This window comes from Stenella coeruleoalba (assembly GCF_951394435.1).
Source record: "Stenella coeruleoalba genome assembly, chromosome: 18".
Lineage (NCBI taxonomy): Eukaryota > Metazoa > Chordata > Mammalia > Artiodactyla > Delphinidae > Stenella > Stenella coeruleoalba.
Window position 1 is genome coordinate 77,601,500 of NC_137164.1, and position 19,222 is coordinate 77,620,721.

At 60.6% G+C, this 19,222-nt stretch overlaps 2 protein-coding genes across 7 annotated transcripts in view; one reads left to right on the top strand and one right to left on the bottom strand.

Moving 5' to 3' along the window:
• The window catches only part of TFDP1 (transcription factor Dp-1), a 29,268-nt gene extending 18,851 nt beyond the window's left edge, over window positions 1–10,417 (top strand). For 3 of the 5 annotated variants that reach the window (XM_079903242.1, XM_079903241.1, XM_079903243.1), the window contains exons 4-12: window positions 367–473; window positions 2,998–3,119; window positions 4,108–4,273; window positions 4,635–4,778; window positions 5,294–5,362; window positions 5,539–5,690; window positions 6,118–6,284; window positions 7,250–7,328; window positions 10,081–10,417. In XM_079903242.1, the coding sequence (XP_079759368.1) occupies window positions 367–473; window positions 2,998–3,119; window positions 4,108–4,273; window positions 4,635–4,778; window positions 5,294–5,362; window positions 5,539–5,690; window positions 6,118–6,284; window positions 7,250–7,328; window positions 10,081–10,228 (1,154 nt within the window). In that variant the 3' untranslated portion in view covers window positions 10,229–10,417. Of the gene's footprint in view, window positions 1–366; window positions 474–2,997; window positions 3,120–4,107; window positions 4,274–4,634; window positions 4,779–5,293; window positions 5,363–5,538; window positions 5,691–6,117; window positions 6,285–7,249; window positions 7,329–10,080 lie in introns of those variants that run through there. The other 2 variants (XM_079903245.1, XM_079903244.1) reach the window with 2 other exon arrangements.
• Window positions 10,418–13,603: 3,186 nt separating this feature from the next.
• On the bottom strand, window positions 13,604–18,782 carry ATP4B (ATPase H+/K+ transporting subunit beta). 2 transcript variants are annotated; one of them, XM_079903155.1, is made up of 7 exons: window positions 18,661–18,782; window positions 18,087–18,215; window positions 17,088–17,201; window positions 16,769–16,968; window positions 15,938–15,994; window positions 14,643–14,741; window positions 13,604–14,141 (listed from the first exon to the last, which is right to left on the bottom strand). In XM_079903155.1, the coding sequence occupies exons 1-7, from the start codon at window positions 18,770–18,772 to the stop codon at window positions 13,980–13,982; spliced, it is 873 nt and encodes a 290-aa protein (XP_079759281.1). In that variant the 5' UTR covers window positions 18,773–18,782; the 3' UTR covers window positions 13,604–13,979. The 2 variants fall into 2 exon arrangements, with proteins under 2 accessions (XP_079759281.1, XP_079759282.1); XM_079903156.1 differs by lacking the exon at window positions 18,661–18,782 and adding an exon at window positions 18,412–18,581.
• Between the last annotated feature and the right edge of the window lie 440 nt (window positions 18,783–19,222).

The following is a 19,222-nucleotide window of genomic DNA, read 5'->3' on the forward strand; positions in this document are numbered from 1 at the left end:
TTCTGTAATTGTCTTAGAATTGCAGACTTGAAGAGCCGTTTAGCTTCGGGGCCTGTGGTCCCAGCAGAGCATTCTGTCGGTGGGCAGACAGCCCACAGGGCTCGGGTAGGTTGGTGACGGCCTGGGTGCCCCGGAGCCCCCGATCCCTGGACGCGAGGGCACAGGGGCGGGTAGGGGTCGTCGTAGGGAGAGCGGCAGCCCCCTCAGATTTGGGCATCGGGCTTCGTAGCGGCGCTTGCGGCGGACCGCGGGTCTAACACGGTCGGGGGCAGTCAGGCTGTCTCCCAAGGGGCAGCTTCACCCTGACACTGGCACTTGGAGCCTCAGTTCAGGAAGGGCGTGACCTCTGGTCTCCTTGCGTTGCAGGTGTGGTGTCCTTAGTGGCCGTTCATCCCTCCACAGTAAACACGCTTGGGAAGCAGCTCTTGCCAAAAACGTTCGGACAGTCCAATGTCAACATCGCTCAGCAAGTGGTAAGGCCGGGAGGGTGGTGCACGGTTGGCCCTGTGGCTTCCCTTCCTGGGCCCGCAGGTTTCAGGAGCACGTGGCCAGTGCCGTGTGTCCTCCCCCGGCTTGGGCCTTCCTGTGTGTGCCGCTGGACGGCGGGACCCGGCCAGGCCAGGGCAGCTTCCCCGCCGGCCACGCTGGTCCCGCGTCTGCCCTGATGGTGTTTCCTGGGGTGACGCGTGCTCTTGGGCCCGAGCTGGTGCGGGCTGGCCGCTCAGGGCGGGCCGACTGCCGGCCCGGGACACGAGACTGGTGTCCGTGCGGGCCTCACGGCGGGCTCAGGGCTCTGCCGGCCGTCAGGTGCTGCAGGGCGGGGGCTTCCCTGCCCATCCTGGCCGATGGGAGGGGGTCAGAGGTGGGCCTGCGCTCCTGGGACTGTGCCAGGCGCCTCTCCTCCAAGCACTCCCACCGGCCCGTCAGCTCCCACCTGTGGGGTTTGGCGGCTCCCTTCCCGACGGGACTCACGGGCTCCACGGGGCCGTGCGAGGAGGGGCGTTCAGCGCCCACCGCCCCGCCAGGCGGCCCCCGGGCAGCGGTGTGGCCGCCCCCCGTCAGGGAGCTGGGACCACGTTTGCTCAGCAGCATTGCTGTGATTTTTCAAATCCGTGGTGTGTGGGAGTCCTAGGCCTTGCTGGGCACGTCACAGATATTCAATAAATGTCCTTTTGATAGAAGTTATAATCCACATCATTTTATTTTATAGGTACTGTGCGTTACGTTATAGCAGAGTCACGCCTGAGAATAGCTTGGTGATTATAGCAACAGTTCTGTCATTAGTACCAGTTTAAATAGTTGGGAGGAAGCTAACGTGAAGAGTTTTCTGGTGGTGCCTTTCCGACCTGCAGCTTATCCACCTGAAGTTCCACTGCTGACTTGCCCCAAGCCGTCTCGGAGCCCAGCTAGTTGTGGAAATGTGTTCTTCCCAGAATGCCCGTTCTCAGAGTTAAAGCTGGCCCGCCACAGATGCCTGTCCATCTCTACAGACACAGGGCTAAAAGCAGAAGAGCTGGCAGGTTCCCACAGGAGGGAAGTCCATGGAAAATAGTGAAAATAGGGGAGTGAGGGGACACAACCTGTGGTGTCCTCCGCGGGGCCGTGGGCAGTGGCCCGCCGGCCCAGGGTGCGCTCCCCGCTCACCTGTCCTGTTGTCGAAGGAGGCTGCCCTTGCAGTGAGCACCTGTTGGGCCCTGCTGTGTGCCTGGTGCTCTGTTCTCCTTGCAGAACAGTGGAACCCACGGGAGGTGTCCTTCGGGGTGGACGGTGGAGTGGGCCCTTGTGTCCGGTGGGGCAGTGACACCGAGGCTGGGCACCCCTCTTGGGGGCAGCGGCAGCAGCCTGGCCTCTGCCGGCCACGCAGGGCTGGGCCGGCGTCCCGAGCCGGCTCTCCTGAGGACGTGGCGGGCGGAGTGCTGAGAGGGACGGGTCTCGAGGTTCCCGAGCCAGTGGCCACAGGCTTTGGCTGCACGCGCCTCCCGCCGAGACCCGGGGCCCTCGCCTCTGGGGCTTCACCCTCGTTTCCATCCTGCCTCACTTTCCAGAACGCTAGCTATTTGATCGCATGTCTTTGGGATGAGAGTGAACTGCAGTTTGAAAAACACGGTGACGATGCCTCAGTCACTGGGAGCGTGAATTAAAAGAACGCAGTTCAGCTGAGCTGTTCTCCTTTCTGTGGCTTTTGCAGATCATTAACATTGACAGGTGACCTGGGCTTAGGGATAATTTGCAACGTGCCAGGTCAGCTGTCCCAGGGCCACGGCAGGTAGCCCTTATCCCACTAAGCAGCGGACTAGCGGGAGTGTCCAGCTTAAAATAGCCCGGACACGGCCTGCTCTCCACGCGCCCAGTGCTGGGGACCAGTGCTGACATGTTCGGCGCCATCCCCGTGCAGTCACCAGGAAGTGGTGCTTCGAGTGGTTTCCTGGGTCGGGCACGAGCTCTTTGGGAAGCTAGGATTTTACGTGGCTGGACGAGGCAGTGTCCCCGTGTCCCCGTAATGTGTGACTGTCGACGGATGGGACCAGAGTTCTGAGCGTTTGGTGTCAGAAGACGCCTTCTGTGCAGGGACGGGTGTGTGGATGTCGGGGGCGGCCCCGGTGCCATTGCCTCTCCTCCGCCCTGTGCTGTCTGGGGTGCCCGGGGCTCCCCGCTTGGCAAGCCTCGCTAGCCCTGCGTTCCTTTTTTTCTTCATTTGGGGCCTCATTTTAGCACCGCTGAAGCATAGCGTTTTATCCTGTCTCGTGTCACTGAAAGGAAAGGAAGTAAAAGAGGAACGTGGGAGTCCCCCTCGGAGTCGTCTCCAGGCCCGGCCAGGCCGCCAGGCGTCCCCCGCTGCCCAGGGCTCCAGGTGTCCCCGTTGGGTGCCCACGTGACTGTTCTCTGACCTTTGTGGTTAATAGAGCTCGGCGGCGGCTGTAGGTAACGAGAGTGATGAAGCGGCAGCATCGTGTGGAGGAGATTCTGACTGTTTTGAATTGTCTCTTCTGACTGTAGGTAATTGGTACGCCTCAGAGACCTGCAGCGCCCAACACTATCGTGGTAGGAAGCCCACACACCCCTAACACCCACTTTGTCTCCCAGAACCAGTCTTCAGACCCCTCACCTTGGTCTGCCGGGTGAGCACTTGCCTAGAATTTACCCCCCAGCCTCTGGCTACGTGGCCGACCAGCACGCCAGAGGATCGGGCCCTGGCCAGCGCGTGCCCGGAGTAGACGCGTGGACCGCGCCGCCCTGCGGTTTTGGGGGTGGTGACTCCACTGCGGTTTTGGGGGTGGGCTCTGGCTTCTCAACGCAGCGGTAACTTTCGCACTTTGCGCTGTCTGTACCAGAAAGTACCGTTTCTCGAACCCCAATAAACGTGGCGGGTTTCGCAGCAGCTTCTCCTAAACAGCTAAATGTGGCCGTGGGGACAGCCCTGTGTGACGGCCACACCACCCTGTTCCTTTCCTCCAAAAGCAAAGCGATGTGAAAGCGACTTTACTCAGAGGCCAGCTGTGCAGCTTCCCTAAGAGCAAACGAAAGCAAAGATGTAGAATCGTGTCCGCATTTTTGGTTCTAAAGCATCAGCTCCCGCAATTCGCCAGCTGGAAACTTGGGGCGACCGTTTCCTCGCTGTGGCGACTCAGGAAGGTCGGGCGCTGGGGCTCCCCGCCGAGGGGAAGCGCCCCAGCCTCAGCGCTGGGCGCCGGCGGCCACGTGGCCATCAGGGTGTCTGCACTGGCTCACGTTTGCCCCCAGATTCCTGTATGTGCAGCAGAACTTCCGTAACCCCTGATGTCGGTCGACATCTTTTTAAGAAGCAGCGTTGTCTGGCGTCCCGATACACATCGGACGTGTCCTGGGGTCTGCCCTTTGGGTCACGTGCCCCACTTTTCCCGAGAGCTGAAGATACACGTGTAAGGTCCGGCCACTTAAGTTTGTTCTCCAGCCTTTAAAGGAAGGAGGGGGTCCCTGGACGGGGAGACGGAGCCAGGCTCCCGTCCCTGCTCTGCTGAGCGCAGCCCGCGGGACCCCTCGAGGCGCCCGCCAGTCCTAGGAGGCGGGTCTGGATCCTGGGCTGGCGCTGTGTGCTGAGGCCACTGCTCTCCTGTTGTGTCTTTGAAGGAAGCGTAGCAGGAAAGGGGAGAAGAACGGCAAGGGGCTGAGGCATTTCTCCATGAAGGTCTGCGAGAAGGTGCAGCGGAAGGGGACCACGTCCTACAACGAGGTGGCGGACGAGCTGGTGGCAGAGTTCAGCGCCGCGGACAACCACATCTTACCGAACGAGTCGGTGAGCGTGTGCGCAGCGGGGCCGGTGGGGCTGGCAGGGCCGCGAGGCTGGCGGGGCGGGACACCCCGGCCCTCTGTCTGTGTCTCAGACGGCCTCAGACATGCAGAGAAGCTCTGAAAGCACTTCCAAAGGTCTCCCGGCCCGCTTGTGTGGTGATGCCCCCGTGTCCCCGGCGCTTCCACAGCGCGCACCGGCTCCGGCCCCGTGTGTCGGCCGCCTCCCCGTGGCGACGCCCCCTGCCTGGGCTGGTGGGCCGAGCGGGGCCGTGCGGGGGGCTGCCTCACGGGGGCTGCGGACGGTGCCCAGCCTCGAGTGTGCTCGGGTTTTGGGCTGTCTGGAGATCTCCCTCTGTCTCTGCCAGGCTTACGACCAGAAGAACATCAGACGGCGGGTCTACGACGCCCTGAACGTGCTGATGGCCATGAACATCATCTCCAAGGAGAAGAAGGAGATCAAGTGGATCGGTCTGCCCACCAACTCCGCCCAGGAGTGTCAGAACCTAGAGGTGCCTCCAGCCCTGCGTCCGCCGCGTGTTCCTAGCAGGCGTCGGTCGTCTGCACCACTGGCGCCTGCTGAGTGTCTTGGGCGGCGGTGGGGGGCAGGTCTCCCCGCGTCCTGAAGCCCCTGATCGCGTCCGTGCTTTCCCACTTGACGGTGACCCTCCGGCCGTCTGGGGCCGCGGACACTGGTGGCAGGGCAGTCGGCCCGGTCCGGGGGGGGGTTTCCCCCAGTGTGGGTGAACTCTGCATCCCAGTTTGTGGGGTTTTCAAAAAGACACCATAGCCGTGTCCAGAAGACGAGAAGACGGAAGAAGCTTGTGTAGTTTTGAGATTAAGAGAAACTGGCCTGTGCCCGCAGCGTCTGCCATGTTCTAGGTTCTTCTGTTGCCCCACCGTCAGGCCCAGGGCACACGTCTTCGGCGAGGACCTTTCCTCGGTGACCCTGTGTTGCCTTGGATTTTAAAATATGCTGTGAAAGCCAGTTGTGATGATGTCTCATGCCGATGGCTTGTCTTTGAAGGTGGAGAGACAGAGAAGGCTGGAAAGGATAAAGCAGAAACAGTCGCAGCTCCAAGAGCTTATCCTGCAGGTAACGCAGCGCCGCCGTGGGGGCAGCGGGACTGCCATTTGCTGGCGTCGGCCCCCCTCCGCGTGTTTGCTCTGGTCTCTGAGGGGGTGCCGGGCAGGGCCGCTGAGGACGCCCAGGGAGGGTTAGGTGGCCGGTGGCAGCAGGTGTGGGTGCGCGTCAATCGTGCATCTTTTTAGCAAATCGCCTTTAAGAACCTGGTGCAGAGGAACCGCCAGGCGGAGCAGCAGGCCAGCCGGCCGCCCCCCGCCAACTCCGTCATCCACCTGCCTTTCATCATCGTGAACACCAGCAAGAAGACGGTCATCGACTGCAGCATTTCCAACGACAAGTAGGTCGTGGTGGGAAGGGCCTTGGCCGCGTGAAGACGCCTGGTCGGGGGGCGGGGGCAGAGAGAAGGTGGCCCGTCTGGTTGGTTTGCTGCGGGTCTAGCTTATAGCCACCAAGTGCGATCTTTTCAGCGTCATTACCTTGCAGGTGTCCTCCTCCCTTCCCTGAGTGTGCGGCTCCTCGGGAAGGAGGAGTGTTGTCAGGGCAGCAGGCGGTGCTCGGGGCCCAGCCCGGGGCGTCCTGGGGCGGCCGGCAGCCCCGGGCTGCGTAGGTGCCGCCCGCGCTCCCTGGTTGCTGGCGCTGAGGTGGTGGGTTCTGTGGCTGAGGGAGGTTTGGGGTGAGTGGGGTGTCCCGCTCGGGGCCCCCGAGCCAGGTGTCCAGCTCTGTCGTGGAGACGGCGCTCTTCTGACGGTGACTTTCTCCTCTAGGTTTGAGTACCTGTTTAATTTCGACAACACGTTTGAAATCCACGATGACATCGAGGTGCTGAAGCGCATGGGGATGGCCTGCGGGCTGGAGTCCGGGAGTTGCTCCGCCGACGACCTGAAGGTGGCGAGAAGTTTGGTGCCGAAGGCGCTGGAACCCTACGTGACAGGTCCGCTCCGTCCTGGGCGGAACGCCCGCCCCCTCCGCTGGGGTTGGCTCGCGCCCGGTGCCCAGAGCAGAGACAAATGGGACGTGGGACGTGGGACGGTGGCGGGCTGTGGGGTGCCGATGCGGCAGCAGCAGGACGCCATCTGGCGGGGCCGTGGCCCCTCGGGACAGGGGGGCGGGGGGGTGGCGACAAGGCCGAGCCGTGTGGTTCATACGGTGCAGGTGTTACGTCAGGATCTCACCTTCCAGGTAGGGCCCCAGGTCTGTGAGGAGCGTGGCAGGCGTGGGCCCGACCCCAGGGAGTGGCTTAGTCACTGCAGCAGAGTGACCGAGAAAAGCGTCGTCTCGGCAGCCCTGGGCCTGCCCCCGACGGCAGGTGTGGGGAGCCTCCTGGGTCCCCGGCGTCCGTTCTGCCGGCTCGTTGGCTGAGCTGGGGGGTCCCAGCCGCCGAGGGGAAGGGCTTTGCGGTGAGAGAGGAGACGCTGCCCCTGCGCCTCTGGTGTGGATTACCCCCGAGCGCTCCCAAGTGGCCCAGAATAAGTGGGCGTCTGGCCTCAGAGCGTCCCGTGGGGGCGCCTCCCACCCCCTCTGGATGCAGCAGCTGCCCTCCCCACGGCCCCCGTTCTTGGCGATACAGCTGCGTCCAGGACGGGGGTCGACGTAGGTCCTTCCTCCCCTTGGGTCCCGCCTCTGCGCTGTGGTGGCGGTTGCCCTCCCGTGGCACAGCGGTGGCGTCGTCGGTGGCCGCGCCGATTCAGAGAAGTAAAGGGAGGACTTCCATGCTGTCTTCGCGAGGCTTGGTCCGGTGGCCGGGCCCAGCGAGCGGGCTGCCTTCTGGCTGGTAGCGGGCATGGCGCTGGGCGGCCCGAGGGGCCTCGCCTGGAGAGCCGTCCCGTCTCAGCTCGTGGGCCTGTTTCCTGCGGTCTCTGCTTTGTGAAATTTGCTTTCTTTTCTTTCTCTTTCCAGAAATGGCTCAGGGATCGCTCGGCGGTGTCTTTGTCACGTCGGCTGTTTCAACTGCCAACGGCACGAGGCTCTCTGCCAGGTAACCGCCGTCCCCGGTGGGGCCTGGGGGTGGTGGGGCCACTGTCACCTGGCAGCGGGACGCCCGGAGTCGGGGCGCCCAGAGCAGGGCAGACCTCCCCCCACTCCGGATGCCCCCCGAGAGTCACTCAGAGCTCGTCCTTTGTGCAAAGGAGATTTGCTTTTCTGATTGGTTTCTTTCCTCTAAAGGTTAAAAGTAGTGCACAGCTCTTATTTTTTTGAAAAGTACTTCAGTGAAGTGCGGGCAGAGCCCCCTGAACCCCACGGCCGCAGCCTGAGTGACAGAGGCCGTTTCTCCATCTCTTCTTTTCCTTTTTCTTTTTAATACACTTGAAGTCACAATACGCATATAAGGTTCCTTTTTTTCACGTTACCGTGTATTGAGTGTATTTGATATTATCGAAGGAGTTTTATCATTTAAATCAATGTGTATTTGACTTTTGACCTAGCAGTCCCACAGAGCAGAAGTGTCAGACCTCAGGGTTTGTCTTAGTTTTTTGAAGATAAATGTAAAGTAATACCAACGTTAGGCATTGACAAAACAGTGGTTTTATTTTTTATGTAGTATTATGTGTCATACATATTTATATCAATTCTAAACATCAATAAATGTTCCTAAAGTGTAAGTGAAATCAGCAGAGTGTAGGTCCAACAAAATGGAATTGGCTGATAAGTCACGTGTGCACGCCTTCGAGGGGGCTCTGCGGGCACCGTGTCCTCTGGTCCCCGTGCAGCGCTGGCCCGGCAACAGTGCGGCCCTGAGGGAGGGGCGGGGTCGCCCCGCGAGGGCCCCAGTGCCCGTGGGGTCTGTGTCGACCTCCGGGGCTGAGGGAGGCCCCAGGGTGTCTGCATCTGTTTGGATTTGGACTGAGGCTGGTTCCGTTTTTAACTCTGAATCTACCGCTGTGTGTGGAGCCCAGTCTGTATAATCTGAACACTGGTTACACCAAGAGGTGGAATTTGGGTGTTTCCTAAACGTTCCTCTTGCAGAAATTCTTTTTATTGATTAAACTTCAGAGGCTCACGTCAGGTTTTCTAAAGAGGGAAGCAAAGCCATTACCATCTCAGAAGAGAAGCTGACCTTAGTGGTGGACGCGCTGTTCTTACAAAGGCCCGTTTTGTGCATTGAGCTGCCCTCTGGTTGAACGTTTAGGTGGTTCCCAGTTACAAGAAAAGCGACAACGAGCCGCCTGATGGCTCAGTTTTCCACTCTTCCTGGCTTGGCCTCCAGGCTGGCTTTCCCAGATGTGGGATTACTTTGTCCAAGAGCAGCGTCAGTAAATACCAGTGAGAGGTATCAAGATACATGCGTGTGGTTTTCTGATAACGGGAAAACACCTTTAACGTTAGGAATCTGTGCAGCTCTGCCCTGGGGGCTTTCTGTGGTGCCGCAGGCCTCTCGGGGTCCTGACCCGCGTGGCGGGACAAGAACCCTTTTACTCAGTCATCACCCTCCCCTGCCCCGTGCCGTCTGATTCAAGTGTATCACGGCCGCGTTTCCAGGGTGGTTCTGACCCTTTCACGTCCTGTTATCTTCAAACAGACTCACGGTTTACCAAGTAAGCTCCTCCGTTTTGTGGAGAGCAGTTGAAGGCCGCAGGTTGGGTGCAGAGAGGATGCTGTGAGGGCCCCCCCGAGGGTGCCGCTGTGTCTCCGCGTGGAGACAGGCCTCCTCCGAGTCTGGAGCCTGGATGACCTGTGTCAAGTTGTAGCTCTAGGTCGGGGTCCCCTCGGGGCCTTCCCTTGCTGTTCAGCTCAGACATGAAGACACTGAATGACTTGGGACGGTGCCTGAGCAAGTTGTAGCTCAGAAGAAACGTCGCCTTCCCTCCCCTCGTGGTGGGCGTGGCCATCTCCCGTTGGTGCCCTGGGACCGTAACTGACCACAGCTGACCCTTCGCGTCTCGTGTGCGCTGTGCTGGGACGCGGGCGGTGGCTGAAGCCGGGGGTCTTTGCCCAGGATTTTGGCTCCTGAAGCCCCTCCGTTGTAGGCCAGGGTCTCGCCTGCGGGCCTGTTGGCATTTTGGGCCGGACCACCCTTTGCTGTGCATGCTGCCCGTGCCTTGTGGGGCACTGGGTTGTGCCCTCGACCTCAGATGCTAGCATCACCCCCCGGCCTGGGCCCACCCCAGGGGCCCAGCCCCTAGAGCCCAGCCCCACAGCTCTGCCCCCTGGGTCCGTGGTCCCCGCCTGGGCCCACCCCCGGGGCCGGCATTCCAAAGAATAAAACCTGCAAGAGCCATGTGTCCTTGGGGCCGTCCTGGAGGCGCAGGCTGCAGTAAGACGCGCCCGTCACCCCCAGCTTCCTGGCTCAGCACGGACGCCAGAGGAGCTGAGGGTGGGGCCTGGGGTGGCTTTGCCACAAGCGGACACACGCACACGCCAGCACACGCTCCCTGGGTGCCCCTTTACTCCCCGGCTCCCAGCCTTCAGGGAGGTCAGGGAAGTCACAGGCGGAGGCCTGGGAGGAGAGTCTCGGGGCTTTTCCGGTTGGTGTGCCCGAGTCTCGCTTCCGACATGATGATAAATGGGGAGGACTCAGTGTCGGGGCCCTGCCGGAGCCCCTCGTCCAGTGGTGATGTGTGAAGGGGGCGTGACGGGTGGCGTCAGCCTCGGGGGCGCTGGGTTCTGTGCTGCACGTGGGTAAGGCTTGCCGTTTCTGTTCGTGTAGTTGAGAACACCCGGACCTCCCGGGGGTGCCGGCCCGTCTCTGGCGCCGCAGACGCCGCCACTGACACCTCCTGTCCTTGCAGTGACCTGGCCAACGGCGCGGACGGGGCGCTGGCCACGAGCTCCAGCGGGTCGCAGTACAGCGGGTCCCGGGTGGAGACCCCCGTGTCGTACGCTGGGGAGGACGACGACGAGGACGAGGACCTCAACGAGAATGAGGGGGAGGACTGAGCCCCGCCGGCTCCGGGGACACGTCTGGGGAGGAGAACTGCTGTGAACGTGGGTCTTTCTGTTTCCTTTGCCCTCCTCCCAAGAAGAGCTCGCTGAGCCGCCGGGCTCGGCACGCGCCACCGATACGCAACGCGCCGTCCTCTGCGGGGTCCTGACGAGCGGCGCTGTCTGGTGCCGACGCACGGCCTCTCTTTACTCTTCTGGACTTTGTGTTTTCGTTTGCTGTTTTTTAAATTCCGAGTTCATTTCGCCCCTTCACAGTTCTTGCCGAGTTTGCTGGAGACGTTGCGCTCCGTCCGCGCCGAGGGAGGGACAGGCCCTGCTGCCCGGCGGGCCCGAGGCAGCCGCTGAGCGGGAGGCACCACGGAACCGGCAGATGGCGAGGCACTGCCTCTCGACGTCTTATTACGACCTTATTTCCCTTAAATTATATTGACTGCGTGACTCCATCGGGTTTCTACTTGGGTTTTGTTCTGTGTTGCAGCCGATGAATTGCGAAGCTCTTTCTTCGTTTCTGTGTGTTTGGTTTGGTAGGAGTTTACTGCCACGCTGGTGCAGCTTTGGAGACTGTCTGAGAGCTCGGAGTGGTTTAATGCTTATGGTAAAATGTGCCTGATTTCTTACAGGCAGCGTTTGGGAACTTTTATTATATAGTTGTTTACATACTTCTAAGTCTGTCATTTAAAGACATGTACTGAAACAAATGTTGTATTTGTTTCGTAAGCATCTTCCTGTAATCTATTATAAAGTTGAAATTAAATATAGAGAATGTTTTAACAGTTTTTTAACTCAAAATTTGTCAATCATTTTTAATAGTTCTTTTTTTATAAAAAGAAAAAGGAATTTCAGGACAGGCAGTAGTCTCTTTTAAAACTTATTCACCAAGAACCATTAACTGCACAGTTGCTGTTAGCTGCCTGTTCTAAAATACTTGTCTTTCTATCGGAACACAAACAGACTTTTCTGTAATATTTTGTGGAATAAAGAGACTTAAATTGTTTGACTTGTTTAACTTGGCACTGTTAGTTTTTATTAATAAAGTGCGCATGGGCATTTTAAACAAGTCGTGTGTCCCTCTGATTCGGGATTGCTGTCTGGAGCTCATTTTCTCCCGTCAGCCGGGCCGTTCTCTGGAGGGAGGAGAGGGTCCAGGCCCAGCAGTGCACGCAGGACCCGCCGAGGCCCCCAGCCTGTCCTGCCGCTGCCCGGCGGCGGGGCCGAGGAAGGAGGTCCCGGGGACGCGGCCAGTGGTGGGGAGAGGGTTTGTGCTCTGCCTTGCTTTTAGAGCAAACGTACCCACGGCCTTTAATGTGTGAGTCCTTACGAAACGTGACCTTTGCAAACACACACATCCCCGAAAGGTCACGAAGCGCCCCAGGGAAGCAGGGGGCGGAGGGACGCAGGCTGGATGCCCTCGCGGACACGCCCACGGTGAGAGAGCCAGGCCGAGGGTGTTCCCTGCCTTTCTCCCGGACCCTAGAAGCCGAGACAGATTTTATGGATTTGACTTTCGGAAAAAGAGTCAGATTGTAAGGTAAGATGGGGCAGCTCAGTGTTTTATTCACGTTGGTCGAAGACATCCGTGAGTGTTGCGGTGCAAGGTTGCGGCCTCGGGCAGAGTCGTGTCTCCTGAGGGCTGTGGCGGTTCCTCCTTTCTTCCTGACTGTGGCGGACTGAAGTGTCCTGAGGGCTGTGGCTGGAGAGACAGGGGCAGTGTCGGCGCCCGCGCGGTGAGGACACGGCCAGCCCCGCGTCTCCGGCCAAGTCCCCTGCGGCTGTGCCCCTGCTGCCTCTCCCCCTCCAGGGCACCCGGGCGGGTCTGGCCAAGCTGGGCACCCGGGCGTGGGCACGGGACCCCCGACACCGACCTTCCACCGGTGGTGACCCAGATGACCGAGGGTCTGCTGGTTCCGTTGCCGCGGGAGCGCCTTGGGCAGGGGACGAGGTTCTGGCACCGTCGCCTCTCCTGCTCTTCCTGGTAGGTGCTCAGCTGCGGCCCAGTCTTCCCGGAGCATCACCCGTCAGGGGTCCAGCCTGCGTCCTTCCACACCCGCTTCCCTGCCGTGTGGTCTGTGACCTCTAGGGGAGGTGTTCGATTCCAAAGTTCACGTCTTACAAGCTGGTGAGTAGTGGGGTTCTGCAAACCAGGAGGCCTGTGGCTACTTGGGCCGAGTACTGACCCTGGGCGTTGGCTCAGCAGTGGTCCCCGGGGCGTGTAAGCGAGCTCCCGAGAGAGGAACGTCTGGACTCGAACCTAGGCCTCTGACCTCTGACCCCAGAGCCTGTGCCCCCCCTCCCCCAGGTGCTGGTGGTTCCGTGTATTCGACAGCAACTTGACAGAAGGTTCTAGCACTTCTTTCCAAGGGACGCTTTGTGGTCGGCAGGTGGCCGGCTCTGAGGTTCCCTGTCCCCTGCACCCCCCGCGGGGGGGCAGCCCCTCCAGCTGCTGCGCCTCAGTTGCCTTCCCTGTGAAATGGAATCAGCAGCCTTGGCCTCCCAGGGCAGCCGGAGGAGGGACCCCGAGGCAGACAGCCTGCTGTGCTCGGACCCCGCGACGTGCGCCCCACACCCAGCCCCATCGAGGCCTCGGTGTCTCTGCTGGGGTGGCTGGGCCTCTGACCTCCAGTGTGTCGTGACAGCCCCGAGGCGGCCTGATCTCTGGGCTGGGCCTCTGACCCCCAGTGTGTCGTGACAGCCCCGAGGCGGCCTGATCTCTGGGCTGGGCCTCTGACCTCCAGTGTGTCGTGACAGCCCCGAGGCGGCCTGATCTCTGGCCTGACGTGGCACTTCCCAGGTGGCTCAGGGTTTTTGCCCGTGGGGTCGGCAACGCGGAGCAGAGACACCGTACCCTGGGCCCTGGTGGCCTTGGGGGCTGGGCGGCGGGTCCCCTGTCCCCTGAGCCTCTGCGGGGCTTCTTCCGTGGGGTTAGGACTCTGGGCTGCCAGCTCCGGGTGGGGTGAAAAGTGGGCGACAGGTGAGAGCAGGTTTGTCCTTGGGACAGAATGTTCTCGTTTCAGGGTTTTCTGAATGGCCTGGGGCTGCAGACCGCCCCACCCCCCGCCGCCCTGGAGGGGAGACTGTGCTCCGAGGAACGTCACCTCTGGGGTTTGGGCTCCGCTGCGTGGGGACACCCTTACGTCCCAGAACTGTGCGCTCTCGGGGCAGCCCCTCCCACTCCGGTTTGTAATGTCCCCGACTTGCAACTGAAAGTGTTAAAGGGAGAGGTTTTTTGGTTCATTAATTTTAGTTAATTCTTTTTAGCTAACTGAATTTGTTAGTTTGAGTTTTTAGTTAATTCTTCCCCCTCATCAGGAGAGACACGACTCTTTTACATAGATTAAGAGTGAATTTAATAAACTTGATTTTTACAGTTTAGGAATTGTGTTTTTTAAAGCCGGCAACCAGAATGCAGGAAACCCTAAGTCACGTTTCATGTCAACGCACTCCCGGTCTTCATATTAACGTATAGAAAAAATAAATTACAGCAGGAAAGGTGATGTCCGCGCGGAAGAGATGAGTCCTTTTGGGGTCTTGTTAGTTGCACAGCTGCTGCCTCGGGGTCACCGTGTTGGCCCAGCGTTTGTATCGTGGCTACAATTCTACCTAAAAGGTGACGGAGGTTTCACAGGATTCTGGCTCCGAGAGCTGGGCGCACGGGGGCCTGTCGGGCGCGGAGCTGCCTCGGGTGCCGGGTGTAGCTGGACGCGGCGTCTGCGGTCACCCAGCGCCTGGGGCCGGCCGCGCGGCTCCTCTACTTCTGGATTTTAAGCTTGAACTCCACCTTGCCCTCGTAGGGGTCGTGGGGGTTGTCGAAGGTCACGTGCTCCGCCAGGATCTTGCACACGATGACGACCTCCCTGTTCACGGGGGCGTTGAGGAGCTTCGCGGCCACCAGCGGGTTGCTGTAGTGGGGCTGAGGCGGATGTGCGTTAGGACCGGCGAGGGCGGCCGGGCGCTTGGCCGGGCGCTCTCACGCCGCCCGAGAGCCGCCCGGGACTCCCTGCTTAGAAACGAGGAGACTTGGCCCGGGGGGCGGGGGGCGGGGGCAGACCAGTGACAGATTCAACTTCAAGTTACAGTTGATGAAAATTAGTATAAAAACAGCGGAGGATAAAGCCAGAGATTTGGGGAAAATGATTTTAAATGGATGTGCAGTTGTCTAAGGGCCTTCTAAGGAGGCCCTTGGAAGGTAAAGGATTAGCTGTGATATTTATTTTGTGTGAGAACGATGTGTTTTCAGGTAGTTACGAGAACAGGGGTTTGGGAAGCACCCGAAGATTAAGGGGTCCGGCTGGGCTAAGTGCGGCCTTGTTTCGTTTTTGCGGGTGAAACATTTAGGGCTTTCCTTCTGCTAGTGACTGCTCCGTTTCATCCGGTTCCGGAGCAGCTGTTGGGGACAGTGGCGCACACGTACCTGGGCCTTCTTCCCGTAGTAGGGGAAGTAGTGTAGGCTGTAGACGCCTTTGGGTGGGAAATACTCCACCTGCAGGGCCGGGGCATCCGCGTGCTGATCCTGTGGGCGAGAGGCCGCTGTGAGAAAGGCCGGATCTGGCGCGCTCGTGTCCGCCTGTGTGTCCGTGCCACGCATGCTTCTGCACGCAGGTCCACGTGTGTGCGTACGTGTGCACCGTGACCACACGTGCAGTTGGCACTAGATCTAATCTTTATCATCAGCCCAGAATCCATTAAGGGTGTAATTTGTTAGTTTGCAAGACCCCGGGTGACTTTTCAAGCTTGTGTTTTTTTCCATTTTAAACCCTCTTAGGATAAAGAAGGTGACAGAGCTGAGCGTGTGGGAACGAAGGCCCACAAGGCTGGGCGGCTGATCTGCCGAGGCTGGGGAAGGACCCACACGCTGCCGTGGGGTTTGCTTCCTTCCACTGTCAGAGCCAGCGACTCGCCCGACGGCTTGAGCTCGTCTGAGGGCAGAGGAAGGGTGCTTTGGTGTCTGTGCAGATCCCGGGTCAGCCTACACGTGTGTGGTCGAGGAAACTCAAAAAGGAAAAACAAAACAGGACGAATGCTGTGCTCCGGGGAGACTGCAGGCTTTGGGCGGGGGTGGGGTCACCCCAGTGGGGCACCCGTGCTGACGGCAGAGAGCCCTGGCTGAGGGCGTGATTGTGGAAACAAACTTTAGAAAATATTCAACGAAGACAAATTTAGTTTTTTCGTGTTGTCCTTAAAAACATGTTTTGAGAAAAACTGGACTAAATTAATGCCAACTGTTGGCAGCATTTCCGTACACACGCTGCCAGACGACAGCGGCTGTCGGTAACTTGCATATTTTTGTAAATAAGCCAATAAGAAGGACAGAGCAGCGTAGCAGATGTGCCTTGGTTTCTCCAAATAGCCACAGACGTTTTGAAGCACGTCAGTGATACACTGTCCCAAATGCCTTTTGAAGCAAAACGGTGACGAGCGTTGTTTTTCTTACCAGGTTGTTTTTTCCAGAGACAGTGTAAGCCTTTACTCTCCAGGATCACATAGCTGCGCCGTTTGGCATCTTGCAAAACCATATAGAACATTTTTTCCTGATAATTCTTACCGGGTTTTTAATCCCCCAGGATAAAACCACTCTTAAGTGAAGGTTCCTGCAATTCGTGCCCCTGGCTTATTAGGCTGACGGCTGGGATGATTTTAGGGAAAAGCAGATCAGTATTTCGCACAGGTTTTCCCTCCTAAACAAGACAGCTGTGGCCGGTCACTCACCAGGAAGGCGCAGTCCACCCTGGGGGCCGTGTTGTTGCCGGGGAGAAAGTTGACGATCTGGAAGGGAAAGGTTCGGACGTGGCCTCTGTGCCCATCTGTGAGTGCGGAGGACGGGTGCCGGGGAGGCTCTGGGGCGGATGTACCAACTCCTGCTTCAAAGCCGGAAGCTCCACGCTGGGGCCGTGGTCTTGGCCGGCAGGTGGCAGAGCTGGGTGGGGGTCTGAGCTTCCCGAGCCCACCTGTGCAGACGGCCCGGCCCCCAGATGCGCCTGCTGGTGCCCAGGGCCCAGTGCAGTGCCCTCCTGGCTCGTGAGGACCACCGCCCTCCCTCGCACACCTGCTAGGCAGCCGGGACCGCAGCCCAGCTGGGCCCTAGGGCCCGGCGCGGTGTGCCAGTGTGTGGCCCCCCGGCCTCTTAGGGAGGAAAATGAAGGGTGCCACGCAGACGCCAGCATGGTGCCGGGTCCTCCCCGCCCCGCCGCCAGGTCCCACCCTCCCCGGGGCCCTGCCGAGATGTCCCCTCTCCCCGCAGCGTGGACGTGCCTCCCGAGGTTGGCCGTGTTCTCACGGTCAGCCTCCCTCTGCGCCTGTCCTCAGACGGTTCCCAGGTGCCCTCCCCACGCTGACCGCGGCCCGGCTTCTTCCAGCCGCCGTGCACACAGGGCTGCTCCAGGCTCTGCGGCTCGGCGGGGGGCGGACGCCACGGTCAAGTGGGTGGTGGGTCTGCGTGGCGGCTCCCAGTTGGTCTGAGGGAAGGCGCGCTCGCGGCCAGCACACGTGCAGGAGAGGCGGGGCCCCGGTTCCCTTCTCACCTCCGATCCCCTCACTCACCCTGTTCATCTTGATGATGAAACACGGCTTTCCTTCCTCAAAGCCGAAGGTGGGGTCCGGCCGGCCCGAGCAGTTTTGCAGCATGTCTGCTGTGAACTTGCAGGAGAACTTGGTGTGGTTCGGGGCCAGGAAGCTCTCCTGGAAGAAGTACCTCTCGGCCGTGCAGTTGATGTTGGCCTCCTGGGCCGCGGGCGAGTAGCCTGGGGGACAGGCACACCTGCGGCCCTGCCCGAGCTGCGGCCCCCTCTGCCCCCCGCCCCCCAGGGGGTTCCTGAGACGAGGAAAGAATGGAGACACTGCAGTGCATTCTGCGCTCTACCTGCCAGGAAGTGGTGCAGGGCCTGCGTTAGTCCTGTCCAGGTCCTGTTGTCAGACACGTTGTAGGAGATGTCCAGGCCTTTCTCCCCGTAGACATCTGGCCTCAAGGTCACCCCTGGAAAAAGGACGTGACGCCTTGGCCTTTGGTTGTACATCCAGGCCGTTTGCCGTTCGGTTGGCCCTGGCCTGGGGGAGGCCGTGCCTGGGACGCTTCGGGGCCAGGCCTTCGAGGGTCCCCCCGCCCCTGGCAGCCAGCAGGGCCCGGGACCCTGCCCAGGGGCCGGGGGGCCGCGCCGTCCCACGAGGGCTGGCCAGGGCCCGCGGGTCCCTCCCTCAGGAGGCCTGCCTGCGTGCCAGCCTCTGGGATTGGGGCACATTCTATCACGGTGTGTTCTCAAGTCTGTAATCTATTACGTTCTCTTCTGAAATGACATAGAAATCCTCCATGTTTTGTCCGTTGGTTGATTCAAAAAATTGACCCGCAGTTGTCACGATGATTTGCAGAGGATCCGCCGGGCGCTGACCCAGCTCAGCGCTGCTGTGGGATGTTCTCGGGTTAGTGTCTTCCTCAGAAACAAGGACGCAGGGGTGACAGACGCTCCGAGTAGCTGGGCTGGAAGAAGCTTTCCTCCCTTCGTTTCTCCCCCCGCCCTTTGCACCGCAGGTTAGCTGGCTGCGTGGGGAAGCCTTGGTCCGAACACCCTCCCCGGGACCTGGGAGTTTTGTCACCAGCGACTTCCTGCTCTTTGGCGCTGGCCCAGCCCCCTCGTCGCACGGGCCACCTTGCACTTAGACGGCACTCGCGCTCTGGACCTAATTTGCTGCTGGGGAGGCGAGGCCTCCACAGGAGAGCAGCCTCGGTGCCGGTGACGCCGCACGGGCACCGAGCGCCCCTCGCCCCCCTTCCTGATCCCCTGGTGACCGTCCTCCCCGCATCCTCCCCGAGGGGCCGTGTCCCGGCCCGGCAGCCCAGGGCAGCGCAGGGCCCGGCGCCCGGTACCTGGCGACTTGAGCTGGTCCTGGTAGTCGGGGGTGTACGGGTCGACCGTGCACATGAGCACGTAGATGCACAGGGCGAAGACGCCGGTCATGACCACGTAGAAGGCCACGTAATAGAGGCTGATCCACACTGCGGGAAGGGGCGGGTCAGACGCGGCGGCAGCCGCTCGGCTGCGGGGACGCGCGTCACCTCTCAGGGTGAGCGTTGCACTGGTGTCGGGCACGTTCACGCACGGCGCTGGGCACCCGTCCCGCTGTCTGGTTCCAGACCATTCTCCTCACCCCGTAACCCTGCCCCCCTTAACTTAAAAGCCTTAAAAAGTTACACTTTTAGGAACACAGCTTTAAAACGGCTCTTCTCCAATCTAAGGCTGGGCCTTTGGGTCAGGCTGATCCTCAGCTGCTCGCAGGTGCCCGCTGTCGGCGGGTGTCGGGGCTGAGGGGGGCCTTTGGAATCACCCAGTGGGGGAGGAGAGGCCGGCCAGGGCCTGCGTCTGGGCACGGAGCCCGCCAGCCCCACGCGGCTGCTGCTGGTCCCCCGCCCTCCCCTGGCGCCCCTGCCCTGCCGCACGGACCCCAGCGGGACGGCGTCCGGCCCAGCATCTGGCCCGTGTCCGGGTTCCAGCAGTAGTGCCGGAACTCCTCCATCCTCTGGCTGCATGACTTCTTCTCCTGCAGTGCCGCCATCGCCCCGCTCCTGCCAAGGGACGCTTGGGGGAGGACATCCCCTTGGGTTTTATGGTCTCCCCCTCAGAGGTCAAGGGCACTGCGGCTCTGGGTTCCGGGGCGAGCCCAGCAGGGTGTTATCACGGCTTGGCCGTCAAGCACCGACGCCCGGGCAGGCCCGGCAGGCTCCGCTGCCGTCAGGTGCCCCTCCACCCCCTCCCTGGGCAAATCAGGGTGGCTCACTCCTCCTCTCGGGTGCCCTTGGCCCAGAGCCTTATCTGCTCTGATAATGAGCAAGGAGGCCTGCCAGGTGCTCAGCTCTGCCCACTCGCACCTCCTTGGGGAGGGAGGTGTGAGGAGAGCGGCCTGCACGAGGCGGGGCCTGGGCCCTGATGCCCAGCCGCGGCCGAGATGCTCCCTGCTCTGCGCTGATTGCAGCAGGCGCCCGAGGCCATGATGAGGCGACGGCTG

Coding starts and splice junctions, on each gene's coding strand:
- ATP4B (XM_079903155.1), bottom strand. CDS start 18,772: ATGGCGGCACTGCAGGAGAAGAAGTCATGCAGCCAGAGGATGGAGGAG. Junction 17,202..18,086: donor GGACCAGCTCAAGTCGCCAG/GTACCGGGCGCC, acceptor TCCTTTTTCCAG/GGGTGACCTTGAGGCCAGAT. Junction 14,742..15,937: donor GGGTGGACTGCGCCTTCCTG/GTGAGTGACCGG, acceptor TCTCGCCCACAG/GATCAGCACGCGGATGCCCC.